This window comes from Bufo bufo, chromosome 2 (genome assembly GCF_905171765.1).
Source record: "Bufo bufo chromosome 2, aBufBuf1.1, whole genome shotgun sequence".
Lineage (NCBI taxonomy): Eukaryota > Metazoa > Chordata > Amphibia > Anura > Bufonidae > Bufo > Bufo bufo.
In genome coordinates, this window is record NC_053390.1 from 393,075,097 (window position 1) to 393,096,752 (window position 21,656).

General features: G+C 41.7%; 1 protein-coding gene across 1 annotated transcript in view; it reads left to right on the top strand.

The window, feature by feature from the left end:
- The first annotated feature begins 5,510 nt into the window (after positions 1 to 5,510).
- SLC24A2 (solute carrier family 24 member 2) overlaps positions 5,511 to 21,656 on the top strand; it is a 330,968-nt gene continuing 314,822 nt past the window's right edge. The window contains exon 1 of the mRNA XM_040417225.1: positions 5,511 to 6,444. Coding sequence (XP_040273159.1) covers positions 5,511 to 6,444 — 934 coding nt within the window. The remainder of the gene's footprint in view (positions 6,445 to 21,656) is intronic.

Here is a 21,656-nt window from a genome sequence, read left to right on the forward strand (position 1 = left end):
AGACCAAGGAAAGTTGAAATGTTCCACAAAATAAAGATAACCTGTCATTTTTCTAGCACAGTGTAAGTTTTAGTAACAAAACCCAAAAAGCAATGGCCGACTTGCTGCTTTTTCCTTATCCTGTTTCCCAAAAAGCAAAATAAAAAGTGATTAAAAAGTCGTATGGACCCCAAAATAGAACCAATGATAAAGGCAACTCATCCAGCAAAAAAATTTGCCTTCACACAGCTCCGTTCAGAGAAAAATAAATGGATGGTTGTCAGAAAAAAGATATAATGGCACCCCAGAGATTGTTCGATAGCAACATGGTGCTTGTATACCAATCCATCAAAATCTCTGCAGCAAAAGCCAAAATCTACTCTTGCCCTTCTGAACCCTGCAGCATACCCAAACAGCAGTTTATGTCCACACTTATGGCATATCAGTACCCAGTAGAACCCATCTAACAATTAAAATAAAATGGTGTCTCTCAGATAGAAAAAGCTGGGCATAATATATTGGGCACTGAAATGCTATATTTGTGGTAAATGGCAATTTTCACTTTGCAATATCTGCAGTGAATTACCATATTTTTCGCTTTATAAGACATACCCAAAAGTAGCGGGAAAATGGCCCTGCATCTTATAAAGCAAATACTACTCATTAGTATGCATTAGGTGCCGGGAGCGGGGAAGAAGTGCTGCAAGCGCTTCCGATACTCACCCTCCCTGGTCTTCTTGCTAGAGCTTGCACTCCACTGTCCTGACCCCGTACAGCGTCAGGACGTAGTGCGCACACTATGACCTGATGGTGCACGCAGTCAGGTGCCAGTGCAGCGTGGGCCGTAGAAGACAGGGGAGCGTGACGCCAGACCCGTAGCGGAGCTGCGGTGTATGAGAGATGAGGGAGTTTTTTATTTTAGTCTGATGGGGGTCTAAAAGAAAAGGGCTGATCTGAGGTCTGATGGGGGTCTAAAAGAAAAGGGCTGATCTGAGGTCTAATGAGGGTCTAAAAGAAAAGGGCTGATCTGAGATCTGATGGGGGTCTAAAAGAAAAGGGCTGATCTGAGGTCTGATGGGGGTCTAAAAGAAAAGGGCTGATCTGAGGTCTGATGGGGGTCTAAAACAAAAGGGCTGATCTGAAGTCTGATGGACGGTAATCTTTGAAAAACACCTGTGGGGTTAAAATGCTCACTACACCTTCTGGTAAATTCTGTGAGGGTGTTGTTTCTAAATTAGAGTCACCTCTTTGGGATTTCTTTTTCTGTTGAACCTCAGAGCCTCTGCACTTGTAGGCCAGTGCTGTATAGATCCCCAAACTAGGCCTCAAATGCACATGGTGCTTTGGGTTACAAATTTTGAGGTGATTTCCTCCTGTTACCATTTGAGATATTGAAAAATTTAGGCCAAAAGCAACATTTTATTCTAAAAAATTTCTTTTTTACTGCCCAATGTTTTTAAATTCTATGAAACGTTTGTTGGGTAAAAGTGCTCACTGCACCCCTTAAAAAATTCCTTGGGGGTGTAGTTTCCAGAAAGGGGTCACTTTTTGGTGCATTTTTTAAAATGGGGTTTCTAAAAGGGTTATTTATGGGGAGTTTACTTCTAAAAGTCTAATGTCCTAAAAAAATTAAAATGACATTTACAAAATCATGCCATCATAAAGTAGACATACAGTATTGTGAATGTTCATGAATATTTTATGAGGTACTGTATCACTATGTGTGTTAGCATCAGAAATTCAAATTTTGAAAATTGCCAATTTTTCTAAATTTTGGGCAAATTTTGAATTTGTTTTACAAATACTGACCCAAATTACTGACCCAAATTAACCTCTTATGTGAAGTACAATGTGTCACAAGCATTCCAAAGTTCTTAACATATAGTGACACATGTCAGATTTACAAAAATAGGCCTGGGGTGGAAAGGGTTAAAGAGGACCAGTCCCCTCTCCTGACATGTTTGTTTTAGTAAATGCTTGCATCCCTGCATGTAATAACAATTCTGGACCATCTATTCTGAGTGTTACCATTTGGGGATGTGTCCCCGCACAGTCTGACACCAGCAGCACTGTCATAAATATAGATGCCCCAGAATTGTTATTTCATTGGAAATACAAGCTATTACTAAAACAGACATGTCAGGAGAGGGGACTGGTCCTCCTTAAATGATCCCTCAGTCTGGTTAACTAGGCTACATAATCATAGGTAAGACGGCTGACTTGACAGTTGTCCTGAAGACAGTCATTGACACACTCCAAAAATAGGCAAAAGCCACAAAAAGTAGTTGCTAAAGAGGCTTGCTTTTCACAGAGTGCTGTATCCAAACATATTAATGAAAAATTGACCGAAAGAAAAAAGTGTGGTAGAAAAAGGTGCACAAACAACAGGAATAACCACAGTCTTGAAAGGATTGTCAAGAAAAGGCCATTCAAGAATTTGGGGGAGACTCACAAGGAGTGGAATGCGGCTGGAGTCAGTGATTTGGACTACAACTGTCATACTCCTTATGTCAAGCCACTCATGTCTTACCTGGCCTAAGGAGAAAAAGGGCTGTTGCTCATTAGTCCAAAGTACTGTTTTCAGATGAAAGTAAATTTTGCATTTTATTTGGAAATCAAGCTCCCAGAGTGTGGAGGAAGAGTGGAGAGGCAAACAATCCAAGTTGCTTGAGGTCAGGTGTCAGTTTCCACAGTCAGTGATGGTTTGGGGAGCCATGTTATCTGCTGGTGTAGGTCCACTGTGTTTTATCAAGTCCAAAGTCAGCGCAGCCATCTACAAGGAAATTTTAGAGCACTTCATGCTTCCCTCTGCTGAGAAGCTTTATAGAGATGCTGATTTCATTTTCCAGCAGAACTAGGCACCTGCCCACACTGCCAAAAGTACCAATACCTGCGTTAATAACCACAGTTGCAGTGTGCTAGATTGGCCAACAAACTCGTCTGACCTAAACCCCTTAGAGCATCTATGGGGTATTGTGAAGAGGAAAATGAGATAAACCAGAACCAACAATGCAGACGAGCTGAAGGTCGCTATCAAAGCAACCTGGGCTTCCATAACACCTCCGAAATGCCACAGGCAGATTGGATTTATGCCATGCCGCATTGATGCAGTAATTCATGCAAAAAGATCCCTGACCAGGTATTGAGTGCATATGCTGTACATAATTTTCAGTAGGCCAACATTTCTGTATTAAAAATAATTTGGTCTATAATATTCAGATTTTCTGAGATACAAACTTTTGGGTTTTCATTATCTGTAAGCCATAAGCATATACAGTACAGACCAAAAGTTTGGACACACCTTCTCATTCAAAGAGTTTTCTTTATTTTCATGACTATGAAAATTGTAGATTTACACTGAAGGCATCAAAACTATGAATTAACACATGTGGAATTATATACATAACAAACAAGTGTGAAACAACTGAAAATATGTCATATTCTAGGTTCTTCAAAGTAGCCACCTTTTGCTTTGATTTCTGCTTTGCACACTCTTGGCATTCTCTTGATGAGCTTCAAGAGGTAGTCCCCTGAAATGGTTTTCACTTCACAGGTGTGCCCTGTCAGGTTTAATAAGTGGGATTTCTTGCCTTATAAATGGGGTTGGGACCATCAGTGGTGTTGAGGAGAAGTCAGGTGGATACACAGCTGATAGTCCTACTGAATAGACTGTTAGAATTTGTATTATGGCAAGAAAAAAGCAGCTAAGTAAAGAAAAACGAGTGGCCATCATTACTTTAAGAAATGAAGGTCAGTCAGTCAGCCGAAAAATTGGGAAAATTTTGAAAGTAAGGGCTATTTGACTATGAAGGAGAGTGATGGGGTGCTGCGCCAGATGACCTGGCCTTCACAGTCACCGGACCTGAACCCAATTGAGATGGTTTGGGGTGAGCTGGACCGCAGAGTGAAGGCAAAAGGGCCAACAAGTGCTAAGCATCTCTGGGAACTTCTTCAAGACTGTTGGAAGACCATTTCAGGGGACTACCTCTTAAAGCTCATCAAGAGAATGCCAAGAGTGTGCAAAGCAGTAATCAAAGCAAAAGGTGGCTACTTTGAAGAACCTAGAAAATGACATATTTTCAGTTGTTTCACACTTGTTTGTTATGTATATAATTCCACATGTGTTAATTCATAGTTTTGATGCCTTTATAGTCATGAAAATAAAGAAAACTCTTTGAATGAGAAGGTGTGTCCAAACTTTTGGTCTGTACTGTACATGCTTGGAATAGATCACTTTGTGTGTAATGAACCTATAGAATATATGAGTTTCACTTTTTGAATCAAATTGATGAAATAAATGAACTTTTCAATGATATTCTAACTAAGGCTACTTTTACACTTGCACTTTCCCTTTCCACTATTGAGATCCGTCATAGGATCTCAGTAGCGGTGGAAAACGCTTACGTTTTGTCTCCATTCATTGTCAATGGGGACGAAACTGAATGCACCAGAATGCATTCTGTTCCATTTGGCTGCATCCCAACCTCTGCAAGCAGCGTTTTTCTGTCCATGAAGTGGAGCAAGATGGATCTGTCCTGACACACAATTTAAGTCAATGGGGATGGATCCATTTTCTTGGACACAATGATTTTCAATTTTGTTCATGTCGGATCCGTCATTGCTATGTCAAAGATAATACAACCGGATCGGTTCATAACGGATGCAGGCGGTTGTGTCATCAGAACGGAAGCGTTTTTGCTGATCCATGACGGAGACAGCAAAAACGCTGGTGTGAAAGTAGCCTTATTGACATGTACCTGTATATGGTGTGCCTCAGGTGATTGATATCATCTGTTTAGATCACTTGCAGAGCAAAAAAGTAAAAGGAAACTACTGCAAGACAATGCAAATATGTACCCAGTAGTTATTCTGTTCACACATAATTTTCTTTAGTCCATTAAACGTCTGAAAAAAATAAAATAGCTTACATGTTACATATATTTTTGTGTCCTCTGTAGATCTGTATATAAAGGCAATAAAAATGTAAAAACACAACACACACTGGCATATTGTATGTTTTTTCAAGCAAGGGCAAAAAGCAGTAGATGTCAGTGGCACAAAAATGCTACAAAATGAGTAAAAAAAACAACGTAGACTTATGGGTAGCATCTGGATGCAGCGTTTTTGGCTGTAAAATTGTGATGTTTTTGTAGGAATCCTATGTGTGAAACCATCTGTAATATTATTTGGAGCATATTCTCCTTTGTGGTGTGCTATTTTATGAAACTCATTATGACTGCTCAGTTTGGGGATCTTATTTCTATGGGTACTGATGTGACCCGTTTTTTTTGTAATCATTGAGTTTGTTGAGTAACCAATTGAAACAAAACTAATATAAACCATATTTACATCTGTTTTCTTGTTTTCAGGCATGATTGAAGAATATACTAAAGGTAATCTACGCAAGAAAAAGTTTTTCTGACTCCTGACTTCTTAAACAGCTAATAACACAGTGGAAAAAAAAAGAAGCATGTCCATACATTGGATTTTACTATTTTTGTAATATCTAGCATTTTCTTTCGAGATTAAAAATGGGCCTCCATGAAAAATCAGCCGACAACATCATTGATAACTGCTGCATAGGAAAAGCATTTACTCGCCACTCCCAGAAGCATCCATTTTTTCATAAGAAACTGAGACTTATTAGAATATTGGGTCTTGTATTCAGTATAACAGCCATAAGCACTTTGTACACTTCAGTTGGTGCCTTTCTAAAGACAGAGCTTTACAGCAATGATGTGACCAGTGCTACAAATAGCCATACTCCACTGCAACGGCATCAACGAAATCTGATGGACTTTGCAGAGCAAAACCAGAATGATACCCCAGGGTCCACTATTTCCATGAACTATAAAAGCGGAGACAATAAATCTGTTTCCAAGGGAGAGTACCCTGAAGACATTTTTTCTTTAGAAGACAGAAAGAGGGGTGCTGTTGTGCTCCATATATTCGGGATGATTTATATGTTCATAGCATTAGCTGTAGTTTGTGATGAATTTTTTGTTCCCTCATTAACAGTTATTACTGAAAAACTGGTGATTTCTGATGATGTGGCAGGGGCAACTTTTATGGCTGCTGGCGGATCTGCCCCCGAACTGTTTACGTCACTAATAGGAGTATTTATATCTCACAGCAATGTTGGTATTGGAACCATCGTTGGATCAGCAGTATTTAATATCCTCTTTGTAATTGGCATGTGTGCTATATTTTCCAAGGAGGTGTTAAACCTTACCTGGTGGCCACTGTTTCGAGATGTGTCTTTTTATATCGTGGGATTGATTATGCTCATAAGCTTTTTCTTGGACAATTACATCCAGTGGTGGGAAAGCCTCATGCTCCTCTCTGCTTATCTAACGTATGTTACTTTTATGAAGTTCAATGTCCAAGTAGAAAGCTGGGTGAAGAGGAAACTGAACCGGAACAAGGTTGTTAAGGTATCGTCTGCTAATTCTGAAGGAAAGGTTGGTTGTGTTTAGTACTTGATTAAATATTAGAATATATAATATCAGGAGCAAAAGGCATGGATAATAACATAACTGTAATATAAGTACAGTATCAAGTACATAGTATGTTCAAGGAGTATTCCAGCACAATTAAATCAATGCTCAGTGGTGTTCTGATGGTGCCCGGGTCTCCGTTACTCAGCACTTCCTGCTCCTGTTCTTAACATGGCAGGGAAAGCTGCTCAGCCAATCACTGACTGCAATAAGGACCCACCTGGCATTCATATCCATTTCCTGCCTTGTCAAAAACAAAAGCAGGAAGTGGAGCACAGTGGGGACCGAGGCAGAGTCGCAACGACAGCTGAGGGTGATCAGCAAAGTGAGTGTAAGATCTTTTCTTTTTTAAGTACTGTATTTGCAGGCCATGGAGCATTGTTTAAATTAGACTGGAATACCCCTTTAAGGTATAGCACTATTTTTTTGTCATTAAAATGTATGTCTCAGCATAAACTTTCAAATGAGTATTTACCTTATCTAATGTAAGCCAGATTTCATGATACTGTACCGAAAATAAAACTGCGAAAATCATGCAGACCTGTTAAGCATACTATACGTTCTAATTAACATTGTTGCTAAAACATCAGCCGCCTTGCAGAAGTTTTCGTTGTGGATCTGCACTCTGATCCTGTTGTATAAGTTGACAGACGCAGAAGGAGATTTAAGATCTGGTGATGGGTATATAATATAGTGGAGTGGCCGAAAGCCTATTTAGAAGGGAGACTGTAGACAAGGTAATCCTTCACTTAATGGTGTTAAATAAAGTCAATGAATTATGTAGCAGATGACTTTAGATCTTTATAGAAAAACAAATCTTAATTTTGTTAAAAATGGAATACATATCTTTAAAATTAATAAACTTGTAGTTATTGAAAGAGTGGAAAACACAGCAGTACATTTTAAAACTGATTTATTACCAGAATTATAGGAATGTACATTGTGAAGAAAGTGATCCAAATTTTGGTTCTTGTATTTTTGTTAGCACATGGCATGGCCATGGTCAGTCACAGCAGCTCTGTACTGCATGTTCTACCCTACAGTGTTTGCATATAGTGTCCTACAAAGTGTTTTTTTTCTGTTTTGTTGCATTACAACTTGAAATTCAAATGGATTTTGTGGGGCTTTGTACCATTTCATTTACACATGTCTACCACTTTGAAGGTGCAAAGCATTTTTTACTCTGACATAGTTATTAAAGGGGTTTTCCAGGACCTAGGACAGGTCATCAATATCAGATCGGTGGGGGTTCAACACCCTGCACTCCCTAGAGAACAGCTATTTCTGGCAGCTGCCAACACCAGAAGCAATACAATGGAGTGAGGATAGGTCATCTGTATCTAAGTCCCAGAAAACCCCTTTAAGACATAAAAGAAATGTATTGTGTGTAGGTATTCACCTCCTGAAAGTCAGTACTTTGTGGAGCGATGTTTGGATGTAAGTCTCATGTGGTATATCTGTATTAGCTCAGCTCCAACTCCTTCAAGTTATATGGGTTATGTCGGTGTCCGGTAGTCTTTGATTGAGGTCTGGCTCTGACTAGGCCATTCCAAGACATTTCAATGTTTTCCTTTAAAGGATAACTGTCATTCTTTTTTTTTTATTTGTGTACTGTTTAGAGCCAGTGATACTGGTCATTTTTGTAATATACTTTAATTACTGAAATCGTACATTTCTATTAGAAAATTAGCTCTAAAGTGGCCCATTTTGAGCGTTAGCAACATCCCGTCTTCTGTTTACATAAACCGTTAGAGCTAATTTTCTAATAGAAATGTACGATTTCAGTAATTAAAGTATAATACAAAAATGGTCAGTATCACTGCCCCGATACATTACACAAATAAAAAAAAGAATGACAGTTATCCTTTAAACCACTCCAGTGTAGCATTAGCAGTGTGTTTTGGGGCACTGTCGTGCTGGAAGGTGAACCTTCATCCCAGCCATAAATCTCTGGTAGACCGAAACAGGTTTTCCCTCAAGAATTGCCCTGTATTCATTCTTCCTTCAGTCCTGACCAGTTTTCCAGTCCCCGACGATGAAAATCATGGTTATGCCACACACATTTCTCATGATAGTCTTATCTGACCAGAGAACCTTCTTCCACATTATTGGGTAGTATGCCACATGCTATTTGGTGAAATGCAAATTAGCTTTTATTTAAACAATGACCTTTTTCTGGCCTTTCTTTCATAAAGCCGCACTTTGTGGAGTGTACGGCTTAAAATGGTCCTATGAACAGATAATTCCACCTCCGCTGTAGATCTTTGGAGCTCCTTCAGTGTTCTTGTTGATGTCTTTGTTAATCTCTGATTAATAATCTCTAGTTCAGTCTGTAAGATTTGGTGGAGAGCCTGCTCTGTTCAGGTTTGTAGTTGTGCCATATTCTTCCCATTTTGCAATGGATTGATGGATGGCCCTCCATGGGATGTCCAAAGTTTGGGATATTTTTTTATGACCCAACCCTGATCTATACTTCTCCACATCTTTGCCTCTGACCTGTTTGGAGAGCATTGGTGTCTTCATGTTGTTATGCATTCCAGTAGGTTATGATAATGAATATGTCAGCGTTACATAAGTGAGTAAATAAATATGAGCGTTTTGCACTCATTCACTAAACCCAGATTCGTCTATCAGTCTGGTAGTGAAATGTAATTCATCACTGCAGAGAACATGTTTCCATTGCTCCAGGCTGTAATAAGGGCATGTGGTATGCCACTCCAACCCATGCTTGGTATAGCACATGGTGATCTTAGACATGTCTACAACAGCTTGACCATGGAAATCCGTTTCATGAAGCTATCGATTCATGGTTCTTGCGGTACATAATTGGGAACTCTTTAGCGATACAACAGAAAATAGGTGATTTTTATGCACCATGCACTTTTTTTCCCCTATAGGGAAGTGAGTAAATTATACGTAAAAGAAGTCAAAATTGCAATAGGGACATGAGGGTTGAAATTATGGAAAGCTCTGTTCCCGCTGGAGTTCTTTAACAACCAGGCTGGTCGGGCTTGATTGTTGCTTAGTAACCAAGTAATTTTTTTGTATTTTCATGGTTGCATTGAGATCCAGAGCTGTATGAAGGCTTGTTTTATTTTTGCAGGACGAGGTGTATTTTTCAATGTCACAATTTTGGGGTACTTAGCTTTAATTGAACTTTTTTGAGAGGGAATGCAAAAACACCAGCAATATCACTATTGTTCTTTGTTTAGTTTTTTTAAATGACCGTTGGTGTCCCGTTCCCGTATTGCGGACCGCATTTGCGGATCCGCATTTCATGGGCACCATTCCGTTGTCATTCTGCATCACGGATGCGGACCCATTAATTTAAATGGGTCTGCAAATCCGGAGATGCGGAACGGAAGCACGGAACACTACGGAAGCACTACGGAGTGCTTTCTGGGGTTCCATTCCGTGCCTCCGCACCGCAAAAAGATCATGCTCTATCTTTTTGTGGAACGGAGGGATCGCGGACCCATTCAAGTGAATGGATCTGCGATCCCCATGCGCCTGCCCCACGGAAGGTGCCCGTGCATTCCGGCCCGCAATTTGCGGTTCACAGCACGGGCACGGGACACCAACGGTCGTGTGAACGAGCCCTAACCGTGAGGTAAAAATAACGTATTACCTGTATTTTATACCAAATAGGTATAGTATTTTTATGTTTTAGTAGTTTTGCACAATAAAAACATAAAAAAAAATAAAAAAGTAATTTCTGTGTTGCATTCCAACACCCATAACCTTTTTTTGTACCCGTATGAGGGCTTATTTTTTTTCTGTGATGAGTTTAGTTTTTATTGGTGCCATTTCGGGGTACATATAATTTATTGACAAATTTTTATAAATTTTTTCAGGTGGGGGAATAAAAAAAATAGAAAATCTGCCATTGTGCCTTTTGGTATAAATAAGTTATTATTATTCTATGGGTTGTTACAATTCTGACGGTATCAAATTTGTATATTTTTATTGTGAACAATAAATTTTTTTAAAAATAAAAATGATCTATTTTTTATTGGCAGGGGGTACTTTTTATGAAATTTTATTGAACATAATCTTACTTTTGTTGTCACACAAGGGCAGAGGTCGGCAACCTCCTGCACTCCAGTTGTTGTGAAACTACAACTCCTGGCATGCTTCACTTCTATGGGAAATCAAAAAGTGTGCATGCTGGGAGTTAGGCCTCATGCACACGGCCGTGTTCCGCGTCCGAGAGCGGTCCGTAGTAACTCGGCCGGGATTACTTCTGACAGCAGGAGCGCAGGGTGTCATTGTCATAGCAACCAATGACGCCGTGCGCTCCCGCTGTCAGAAGGAATCCTGGCCGTGTTACCACGGACCGCTCTCGGCCGCGGAACACGGCCGCGTGCATGAGGCCTTAAAGTTTCAGAACAGCTGGTGTCGAGTGTTGCTGATCCCTGCCCCAGGGGGTCACTTATGTAATACTTTGAAATACATAGGTGAAGATTTATCAAATTGATGTAAAGTAGAACTGGCTTAGTTGCCCATAACAACCAATCATATTCCACCTTTCATCTTCCAAAGGAGCTCTGAAAAATTAAAGGTGGAATTTGATTGGTTGCAATGGGCAACTAAGCCAGTAATTCATTTACACCAGTTTTGATAAATCTCCCCCATAGTATTCCAAAGCATTATAACCTGGCAATGTAGATTGGCAACGTACTAGGCAATGCATCTGGTGTGGCCTAATAGGCAGGTAGTGGTGGTAGGCCTAGAGGCATTTGTTAGATCCAAACCTGCACTCACATCACTTCAGTAAACTGCAGTCGCATTGAAGGGTGCTAATGACCAGAGAGAGATAGGCATTTGTTAAAGGGGTTGTGCAAACATATTGATGACCTATTATCAGAATAGGTCATCAATATCTGATTGGCGGGGTCTGACACCTTGCACCCCCTGCCGATCAGCTGTTTGTCGAGGAGGCGGTGCTCCATGCGAGCCCCTCTTCATAGAAACATAGAATGTGTCGGCAGATAAGAACCATTTGGCCCATCTAGTCTGCCCAATATATCTGAATCCTATGAATAGTCCCTGGCCCTATCTTATATGAAGGATAGCCTTATGCCTATCCCATGCATGCTTAAACCCCTTCACTGTATTTGCAGCTACCACTTCTGCAGGAAGGCTATTCCATGCATCCACTACTCTCTCAGTAAAGTAATACTTCCTTATATTACTTTTAAACCTTTGCCCCTCTAATTTAAAACTGTGTCCTCTTGTGGTAGTTTTTCTTCTTTTAAATATGCTCTCCTCCTTTACCGAGTTGATTCCCTTTATGTATTTAAAAGTTTCTATCATATCCCCTCTGTCTCTTTCTTCCAAGCTATACATATTAAGGTCCTTTAACCTTTCCTGGTAAGTTTTATCCTGCAATCCATGTACTAGTTTAGTAGCTCTTCTCTGAACTCTCTCTAGAGTATCTATATCCTTCTGGAGATATGGCCTCCAGTACTGCGCACAATACTCCAAGTGAGGTCTCACCAGTGTTCTGTACAGCGGCATAAGCACTTCACTCTTTCTACTGCTTATACCTCTCCCTATACATCCAAGCATTCTGCTGGCATTTCGTGCTGCTCTATTACATTGTCTTCCCACCTTTAAAGGGACACTGACAGGGCCAATAAGCATATTAAGGTATATATATGGCAGTACAGGTCTTATAATGGGTATTACAATCATCTAAGTATCCCCCCTGTCCACATTATACATACAGTAAACTTAAGTTTTATAACCTGCTCCAACGGTCTTCAATCTGCCCAAGGGGCGGCGTTTCACCTCTCTTGCGCCCAGCCAGCCTCCCCCAACTGCCGCTTTGAAGCGCCGCCCATCTCATGAATATTCAGTTTGCTGGGCGGCTTCTGCGGTCCCCGCTCTGAAGCGCTGCGCTTAACAGTGCCCTGCGCATGCGCCGGATCTTGTGAAGTCGGGGACAGTAAGCGCTGCCCAGCGAAGTGAATATTGATGAGCTGGGCGGCGCTTACTGTACCGGACTTCACAAGATCCGGCGCATGCGCCGGGCACTGTTAAGCGCAGCGCTTCAGAGCGGGGACCGCAGAAGCCGCCCAGCAAACTGAATATTCATGAGATGGGCGGCGCTTCAAAGCGGCAGTTGGGGGAGGCTGGCTGGGCGCAAGAGAGGTGAAACGCCGCCCCTTGGGCAGATTGAAGACCGTTGGAGCAGGTTATAAAACTTACGTTTACTGTATGTATAATGTGGACAGGGGGGATACTTAGATGATTGTAATACCCATTATAAGACCTGTACTGCCATATATATACCTCAATATGCTTATTGGCCCTGTCAGTGTCCCTTTAAGTCTTCTGAAATAATTACTCCTAAATCCCTTTCCTCAGATACTGAGGTCAGGACTGTGTCAAATATTCTATATTCTGCCCATGGGTTTTTACGCCCCAGGTGCATTATCTTGCACTTATCCACATTAAATTTCAGTTGCCAGAGTTCTGACCATTCTTCTAGTTTTCCTAAATCCTTTTCCATTTGGCGTTTCCCTCCAGGAACATCAACCCTGTTACATATCTTTGTGTCATCAGCAAAAAGACAAACCTTACCATCGAGGCCTTTTGCAATATCACTTATAAAGATATTAAACAAAATTGGTCCCAGTACAGATCCCTGTGGAACCCCACTGGTAACATGACCTTGTTTTGAATGTTCTCCATTGACTACAACCCTCTGTTGTCTGTCACTCAGCCACTGCCTAATCCACTCAACAATATGGGAGTCCATGCTCAATGACTGCAGTTTATTGATAAGTCTTCTATGTGGGACAGTGTCAAAAGCCTTACTAAAATCTAGATATGCGATGTCTACTGCACCTCCACCGTCTATTATTTTAGTCACCCAGTCAAAAAAATCTATAAGATTTGTTTGACATGATCTCCCTGAAGTAAACCCATGTTGTTTTTCATCTTGCAATCCATGGGATTTTAGATGTTCCACAATCCTATCCTTTAATAGGGTTTCCATTAATTTGCCTACTATTGATGTCAGACTCACTGGTCTATAGTTGCTCGATTCCTCCCTACTACCTTTCTTGTGAATGGGCACGACATTTGCCAATTTCCAATCTTCCGGGACGACTCCTGTTACTAATGATTGGTTAAATAAATCTGTTAACGGTTTTGCCAGCTCACCACTAAGCTCTTTTAATAATTTTGAGTGTATCTCATCAGGCCCCTGTGACTTATTTGTCTTCACCTTAGACAGCAGGGGTCTTCCTGGTCTTTACACTGCGCATCCTCTCCCTTGCAGAAACGGCGTAGTGTAATACCACTTGCTCCATTCAAGTCAATGGATTGAGTACTTTTAACCCTTAGGATACCGGATGTTTTTTCATTTTTGCGTTTTCATTTTTCATCCCTATCTTCCTTGAGCCATAACTGTTTTATATTTACGTTCACATAGCTGTTTGAGGGCTTATTTTTTGCAGGACAAGTTGTACTTTCTAATTACACCATTAATTATGGCATACACTGTAGTGGCACGGCATCTAAAGGCTTTAATTACCGTGATCGGCATTATTGCTGATCGCGGTAATTAGCCGCAGGTCTCTACTGCTTGAAACAGCAGAGACCTCCCGGCCATGACGCCCACTGCACGTCCGAGCAGGCGCCATGTTTGCCCATGTACGGCGCCTGCTCGGATGACAAGCAGTGTAATGAACAGGAAACAGCGCTTACATGGAGCTCTGCCTCCTCTTCAAGCAGCTGATCGGTCGGGCTGCTGGGTGTTGGACCCTGCCAATCAGATATAGATGACCTATCCTGAGGATAGGTCATCAATATAAACAATTCTTTATATTAACCACTTTTTTATTTATTCATGGAACTGAGATCATCTATAACTTGAACTTCTACTACAGCGTGTTACATTTTGTGTTATATTGCAAATCTTATTTTTTGGTGCATTCTTGCAATGTTTTTTTTCTTAAAGGGGTTTTCCAGGTTCAGAGCTGAACCCGGACATATCCCCTTCTTTAGGCCCCCTGCACACGAACGTGTGCACCCCGTGGTTGTGCTGCGGCCCGCAAAATGGGGGCCGCAATGCACGAACACAGTCCGTGGGGCAGCCACAGCGGATCGCGGACCCATTCACTTGAATGGGTCCGCGATCCAGCCGTTCCGCAAAAAGATAGGACATGTTCTATCTTTTTGCGGAACGGAAGTACGGCACAAAACCCCACGGAAGCACTCCGTAGTGCTTCCGTAGGGTTCCGTTCCGTGCTTCCGTTCCGCACCATTCCGCATCTCTGGATTTGCGTACCCATTCAAGTGAATGGGTCCGCATCCGTGATGCGGAATGCCCACGGAACGGCACCCGTGTATTGCGGATCTGCAAATGCGGTCCGCAATACGGCAACGGGGTGCACACGTTCGTGTGCAGGGGGCCTAACCCAGCCAGCCCATATCAGATGAGCATCTGAGCATTTGATGCCCCGATATTTATACACTGCTAGGCGGAGGCTTCCGCCTAGCAGTGTTCCATGTGACGTCACCGGCACTAGCGGGTGGGTATTAGCATTAAAGCCCACTCATTAGTGCTGATGACGTCACCGGGAACACTGCTAGGCGAAAGCCTCCGCCTAGAAGAGATCCGGTACCTTGCTGGATCTTAAAAAAAGCCCTGGCTTTTAAATTGCTTCGATGCTCATGTCCGAGGGACTGAGTGGGGGAAGAAGGGGATATGTCCGAGTTCAGCTCCAAACCCAGACATCCCCTTTAATTGTGTTTTGGGAATCCCTATCTAAAACCTGCATGAATAATTATAAATTATCATAAGTATTAGGGCTCATTCACACAACCGTATGAATGGGTTTGCATCTGTTTTGCAATTTTGCGGAATGGGTGCGGACCCATTCATTTTAATGGGGCCACGAAAGATGTGGACAGCACACAGTTTTTTCATTCCCTGGCCCCGCAAAAAATATAAAGCATGTCCTATTCATGTCTGCAATCTTGGACAAGAATAGGAGTTTTTTATATAGTGCCAGTATCTATGTTTTGCAGATCTGCAATTTGCGGACTGCAAAACACAGCACGGTTGGCTGGATGTATCCTTATCCTAATTATTAATAGGTAGTAGTTGACAGAGTGATGTAGGACACAATTTCAATTTAATTGCACGCTTTTATTTTTCCCATGGTGTAGATGACGTTTTTAGAAGTGATTGTATATTCTGTAGACTGTAGCACCTCAGTCATCACAGATCTATCTAAAGCTTTTAATCTGAACTATAGATAGAAAAAGACTTGCGACACATTTAAAAAAAAATCTTAATACATGTCACAGTTTGACACTTCCTAGGTGTGAATTATTTTAGTAATCACATCCTGGTTTAGTACTGCATCAGCTGTAACCCTTCTGATACCTTTGCTCAGATGTTTGGAAAAATCCTTTAGTGTCCGTAATAATTAATCCCAGATTTCCACTTTCAGAATTTTTGATACAGTTTTTGAAGCCATAGATGCAGGTCACATAACATCGGATAGAATTAGTTTTCTCCTCTCCTAGAACCCACTCCTGGCTTTGGGTTCAAGAACTGCATCAAAAAACCTCAAATTGGAAGTCTAGACTAAAGCTTTTTGGGAAGCTTTGGTGTTTTGTGGTTTTTGGTAAATTTTTTCTGGTGCATTTTTGGGCAAAAAATGCCATCTCCAGATTCTGCATGGAAATGAATCCATGGGAAATATATATTTTTTTTTAACAATGCTTTTTTCCCCATTCAGCTGTACACCAGGTAATACAAGACACTACATGAGCATGAACGCTTCAAATATGCCTAAAGAAAACTCTACAAAACACAAAACTTTGTGTGAAAGGACACTTTTTCTATTACATTTTTTATTTTTTTTTGTAAGAAAATGCCACAAATTGAAAGTGCTTTTTTATGTTATATGTTTTTTGGACATACGCTTCACTGTAAAAAAAAAAAAAAAAAGTATGGAAAAGAAATGCCACAATTACAGGATGCTATGTTTTTAAAAAGTAAGGAAAATGGCATAAACATGCACTGTAAGGAAAATGGCATAAACATGCACTTTGTAGTGAATTTCATATTTCCCTATTGCCTTACAGCTAACATTTGGCTGCAGTATTTTTTTTTTTGCAAAAAAAAATGCCACGAAAAGCACACTTTTTCCCCTAAATATACTACTGTATATGTAAACCCATGAATCCACCCTTACAATCAGGGGCGTAGCTAGAAATGCATGGGCCCCATAGCAAAAAAAAATTATGCCCCCCCCCCTCTGTGCCATCCACAGATCCCCCTCCCCTAAATAGTGCCATCCACAGATCCCCCTCCCCTAAATAGTGCCATCCACAGATCCCCCTCCCCTAAATAGTGCCATCCACAGATCCCTCTCCCCTAAATTGTGCCATCCACAGATCCCCCCCTCCCCTAAATAGTGCCATCCACAGATCCCCCTCCCCTAAATAGTGCCATCCACAGATCCCTCTCCCCTAAATAGTGCCATCCACAGATCCCCCCTCCCCTAAATAGTGCCATACACAGATCCCCCCTCCCCTAAATAGTGCCATCCACAGATCCCTCTCCCCCAAATAGTGCCATCCACAGATCCCCCTCCCCTAAATAGTGCCATCCACAGATCCCTCTCCCCTAAATAGTGCCATCCACAGATCCCCCCTCCCCTAAATAGTGCCATCCACAGATCCCCCTCCCCTAAATAGTGCCATACACAGATCCCCCTCCCCTAAATAGTGCCATCCACAGATCCCCCTCCCCTAAATAGTGCCATCAACAGAACCCCCCTCCCCTAAATAGTGCCATCCACAGATCCCCCCTCCCCTAAATAGTGCCATCCACAGATCCCTCTCCCCTAAATAGTGCCAACCACAGATCCCTCTCCCCTAAATAGTGCCATCCACAGATCCCCCTCCCCTAAATAGTGCCATACACAGATCCCCCTCCCCTAAATAGTGCCATACACAGATCCCCTCCCCTAAATAGTGCCATCAACAGATCCCCCCTCCCCTAAATAGTGCCATCAACAGATCCCCCCTCCCCTAAATAGTGCCATCCACAGATCCCCCCTCCCCTAAATAGTGCCATCCACAGATCCCTCTCCCCTAAATAGTGCCATCAACAGATCCCTCTCCCCTAAATAGTGCCATCCACAGATCCCCCTCCCCTAAATAGTGCCATACACAGATCCCCCTCCCCTAAACAGTGCCATCCACAGTATCAGGTGCCTCTCCCCCCTCCCCCATGTGCCAGTATCAGGTGCCAACCCCCCCCCCCCAGGTGCCAGTATCAGGTCAGGTGCCAACCCCCCTCCCCCCATGTGCCAGTATCAAGTGCCCCCCGCTCCCCCCATGGCAGTAACAGTCGGGTATTAAAAAAAATAAAATAAACACTTCTACTTACCTCCATGTCAGCGATGCGATGCGATGCAGCCTCTCTTCCTGTATGTCCATATATGGAGTCACTGCTTATATTTCAGAAAATGTTTCTGCTGGGATTCGAACCCACGACCTTCTGTATCAGAGGCAGAGCATCTAACCTCAAGACCATAACAGCTGCCTTGCTGCTGACTGAAAAATTATGAGACTTCTACTGTTATAGCTGGCTAAGTGTACATCTATACACATGACAGCTGCTCATATATAGAGATATAGCAGAGCTGAGTGTGCTGGGATAGCTGTCACATAGAGATATAGCAGTGCTGGGTGTGTTGGGGCAGCTGTCATGTGTATAGATGTACACTTAGCCAGCTATTACAGTAGAAGTATCAAATTTTTTCAATCAGTTGCAATGCCTCCTTTATGGCTGTGAGGGTTAATGCTTTGCATCTGATACACTCATACATTGGATGTTGTGGGTTCGAATCCCAGACACATCAGGAGACTTTAGAATACAGTAAGATTAGAGCATATTAGCGAGGGGGCCTGAACATTAACCACTTCCCATCTGGGCCCTTTGCCCCCTTCCTGACCAGGCCAAATTTTGCAAAACTGACATATCTCACTTTATGTGGTAATAACTTTGGAACGCCTTTATTTATCCAAGTCATTCAGAGATTGTTTTCTCGTGACACATTGTACTTCATGATAGTCATAAATTTGAGTCAAAATATTTCACCTTTATTTATGAAAAAATCCCAAATTTACCCAAAAATTTGAAAAATTCGCAATTTTCTAAATTTCAATTTCTCTGCTTTTAAAACAGAAAGTGATACCTCATAAAATATTTATTATTTAACATTCCCCATATGTCTACTTTATGTTGGCATCATTTTGGAAATGTCATTTTATTTTTTTAGGACGTTAGAAGGCTTAGAACTTTAGAAGCAATTCTTCAAATTTTTAAGAAAATTGCCAAAACCCACTTTTTAAGGACCAGTTCAGGTATGAAGTCACTTTGTGGGGCCTACATAGTGGATACCCCCATAAATGACCCCATTGTAGAAACTACACCCCTCAAGGTATTCAAAACCGATTTTACAAACTTTGTTAACCCTTTAGGCGTTCCACAAGAATTAAAGGAAAATGGATATCAAATTTTTAAATTTCACTTTTTTGGCAGATTTTCCATTTTAATCAATTTTTTTCTTTAACACATCGATGGTTAACAGCCAAACAAAACTCAATATTTATTACCCAGATTCTGCGGTTTACAGAAACACCCCACATGTGGTCATAAACTGCTGTATGGGCACACGGCAGGGCGCAGAAGAAAAGGAACTCCACATGGTTTTTAGATGCCATGTCCCATTTGAAGCCCCCTGATGCACCCTTACAGTAGAAACTCCCAAGAAGTGACCCCATTTTGGAAACTAGGGGATAAGGTGCCAGTTTTATTAGTACTATTTTTGGGTACATATGATTTTTTGATCATTCATTATAACACTTTATGGGGCAAGGTGACCAAAAAATTGGTTGTTTTAGCACAGTTTCTATTTATTTATTTTTACAGCGTTCACCTGAGGGGTTCAGTCAAGTGACATTTTTATAGAGCAGATTGTTATGGACGTGGCGATACCTAATATGTATACTTTTTCTCATTTATTAAAGTTTTACACAATAATAGCATTTTTGAAACAAAAAAATTATGTTTTAATGTGTCCATGTTCTGAGAGCTATAGTTTTTTTATTTTTTGAGAGATTTTCTTATGTAGGGGCTCATTTTTTGCGGGATGAGGTGACGGTTTTATTGGTACTATTTTGTGGGACATACGCATTTTTGATCACTTGGTGTTGCACCTTTTGTGATGCAAGGTGACAAAAATTGCTTGTTTTGACACAGTTTTTTTTTTTTTTTTTTTACGGTGTTCACCCGATGGGTTAGGTCATGTGATATTTTTATAGAGCTGGTTTTTACGGACGCGGCAATACCTAATATGTATACTTTTTTTTATTTGTTTCACTTTAACACAATAATAGCATTTTTGAAACCAAAAAAATTATGTTTTAGTGTCTCCATGTTCTAAGAGCTATAGTTTTTTTATTTTTTGAGAGATTTTCTTATGTAGGGGCTCATTTTTTGCGGGATGAGGTGACGGTTTTATTGGTACTATTTTGTGGGACATACGCGTTTTTGATCACTTGGTGTTGCACCTTTTGTGATGCAAGGTGACAAAAATTGCTTGTTTTGACATTTTTTTTTTTTTTACGGTGTTCACCCGAGGGGTTAGGTCATGTGATATTTTTATAGAGCTGGTTTTTACGGACGCGGCAATACCAAATATGTCTATTTTATTTTATTTTTTCTATTTTTTTTTTTTTTTTTTTATTCCTTATTAGGGAACTTTTTTTTTTTTACATGTGAAACTTTATTTTATTTTATTTTTTCAACCCTTTATTTTTTTTATTTTTTTTTTACACTTTTCGTCCCCCATAAGGTCATACAAGACCTCTGGGGGACATTTGCTTCACTTTTTCTTTTTTTTTTTCACTGTTGATTTCTCCTGTAACTGGGGCTGACATAGTAGCCCCAGTTACAGGACAAATGCACCCCTAGAGAGGCTGTACAGCAGCAATCCAGCGCTGTACAGCCTCAGAGCAGGGATGATCGAGGTCTCTGAGAGACCTCACACAGCTCCTGCACACTCCGGTCACGGCGGTCACATGACCGCCGGGCCGGAACAGGAAGCGCACAGCGCTTCCTTCTCTGCAGACACAGCGCTCGGTGAGCGCTGTGTCTGCAGCGATCGTGAAGGCAGGGACACCTGGGAACTGTCCCTGCCTTGTCTTAGGGTTGCCCTGCTGTCACTGACAGCGGGCAACCCGATCAGCAGCTGCACGATTAGCGTGCAGCTGCTATTTCTGACAGGACGTTCTAAAACGTGCTGTCAGAAATAGACGTCCACCCATAGGACGTTTATAGTCTATGGGCGGACGTGAAGCGGTTAAGACCGCTGCTGTGAAGGGGCCCTGAACAGTAAGACATCGATATTTAACTAACTTGAAAATAAACTGTCGGCCCCGAAGCAGCTGCTTCCCCGGTAGTTACGCCACCTCCTGTCTGCCTGTGTCTGTGTGTGTTAATAAAAAAAAAAATAATAATAATTGAATGCGGTCGGACGGGCCCCCTAGTGGCGTAGGGCCCCATAGCCACTGCTATGGTTGCTATGGCGATCCCTACAGTGGCTGCTTACAATCAAGCATATTTTCAGTGCTTGGAAAATAAAAAGTGCCATAAATTTCAAGTTTTTTTTTTTTTTGCCATTCCCAGCTTAAGGGCTCACGCACACGACCCCTGTGTGCCCCCTGTGGATGCAATACACGGGCACCGTCCGTGTGCATTCCGCATCACGGATCGCAGACCCATTCACTTGAATGGGTCCGCAATCACGGAGATGCGGAACGGAGGCACGGATCGGAACCCCACTAAAGCACTACGGAGTGCTTCCATGGTGCTTCTGGCCGTGCCTCCGCACCGCAAAAAAGTATCGCATGCATTAAATTTTTGCGGTGCGGATCGCGGACCCCATTCAAGTGAACGGGTCCGCGATCCGCATGTGGCTGACCAACGGTCTGTGCCTGTGCATTGCGGATCGCATTTTGCGGTCCACAGCATGGGCACAGAGCCCTTACGTTCGTGGGCATGAGCCCTAATGGACACTTTTTTTTTTTTTGTCTGAGAAAAAAGTTTTTGCCATCCAACATGCACACAACAAGGGC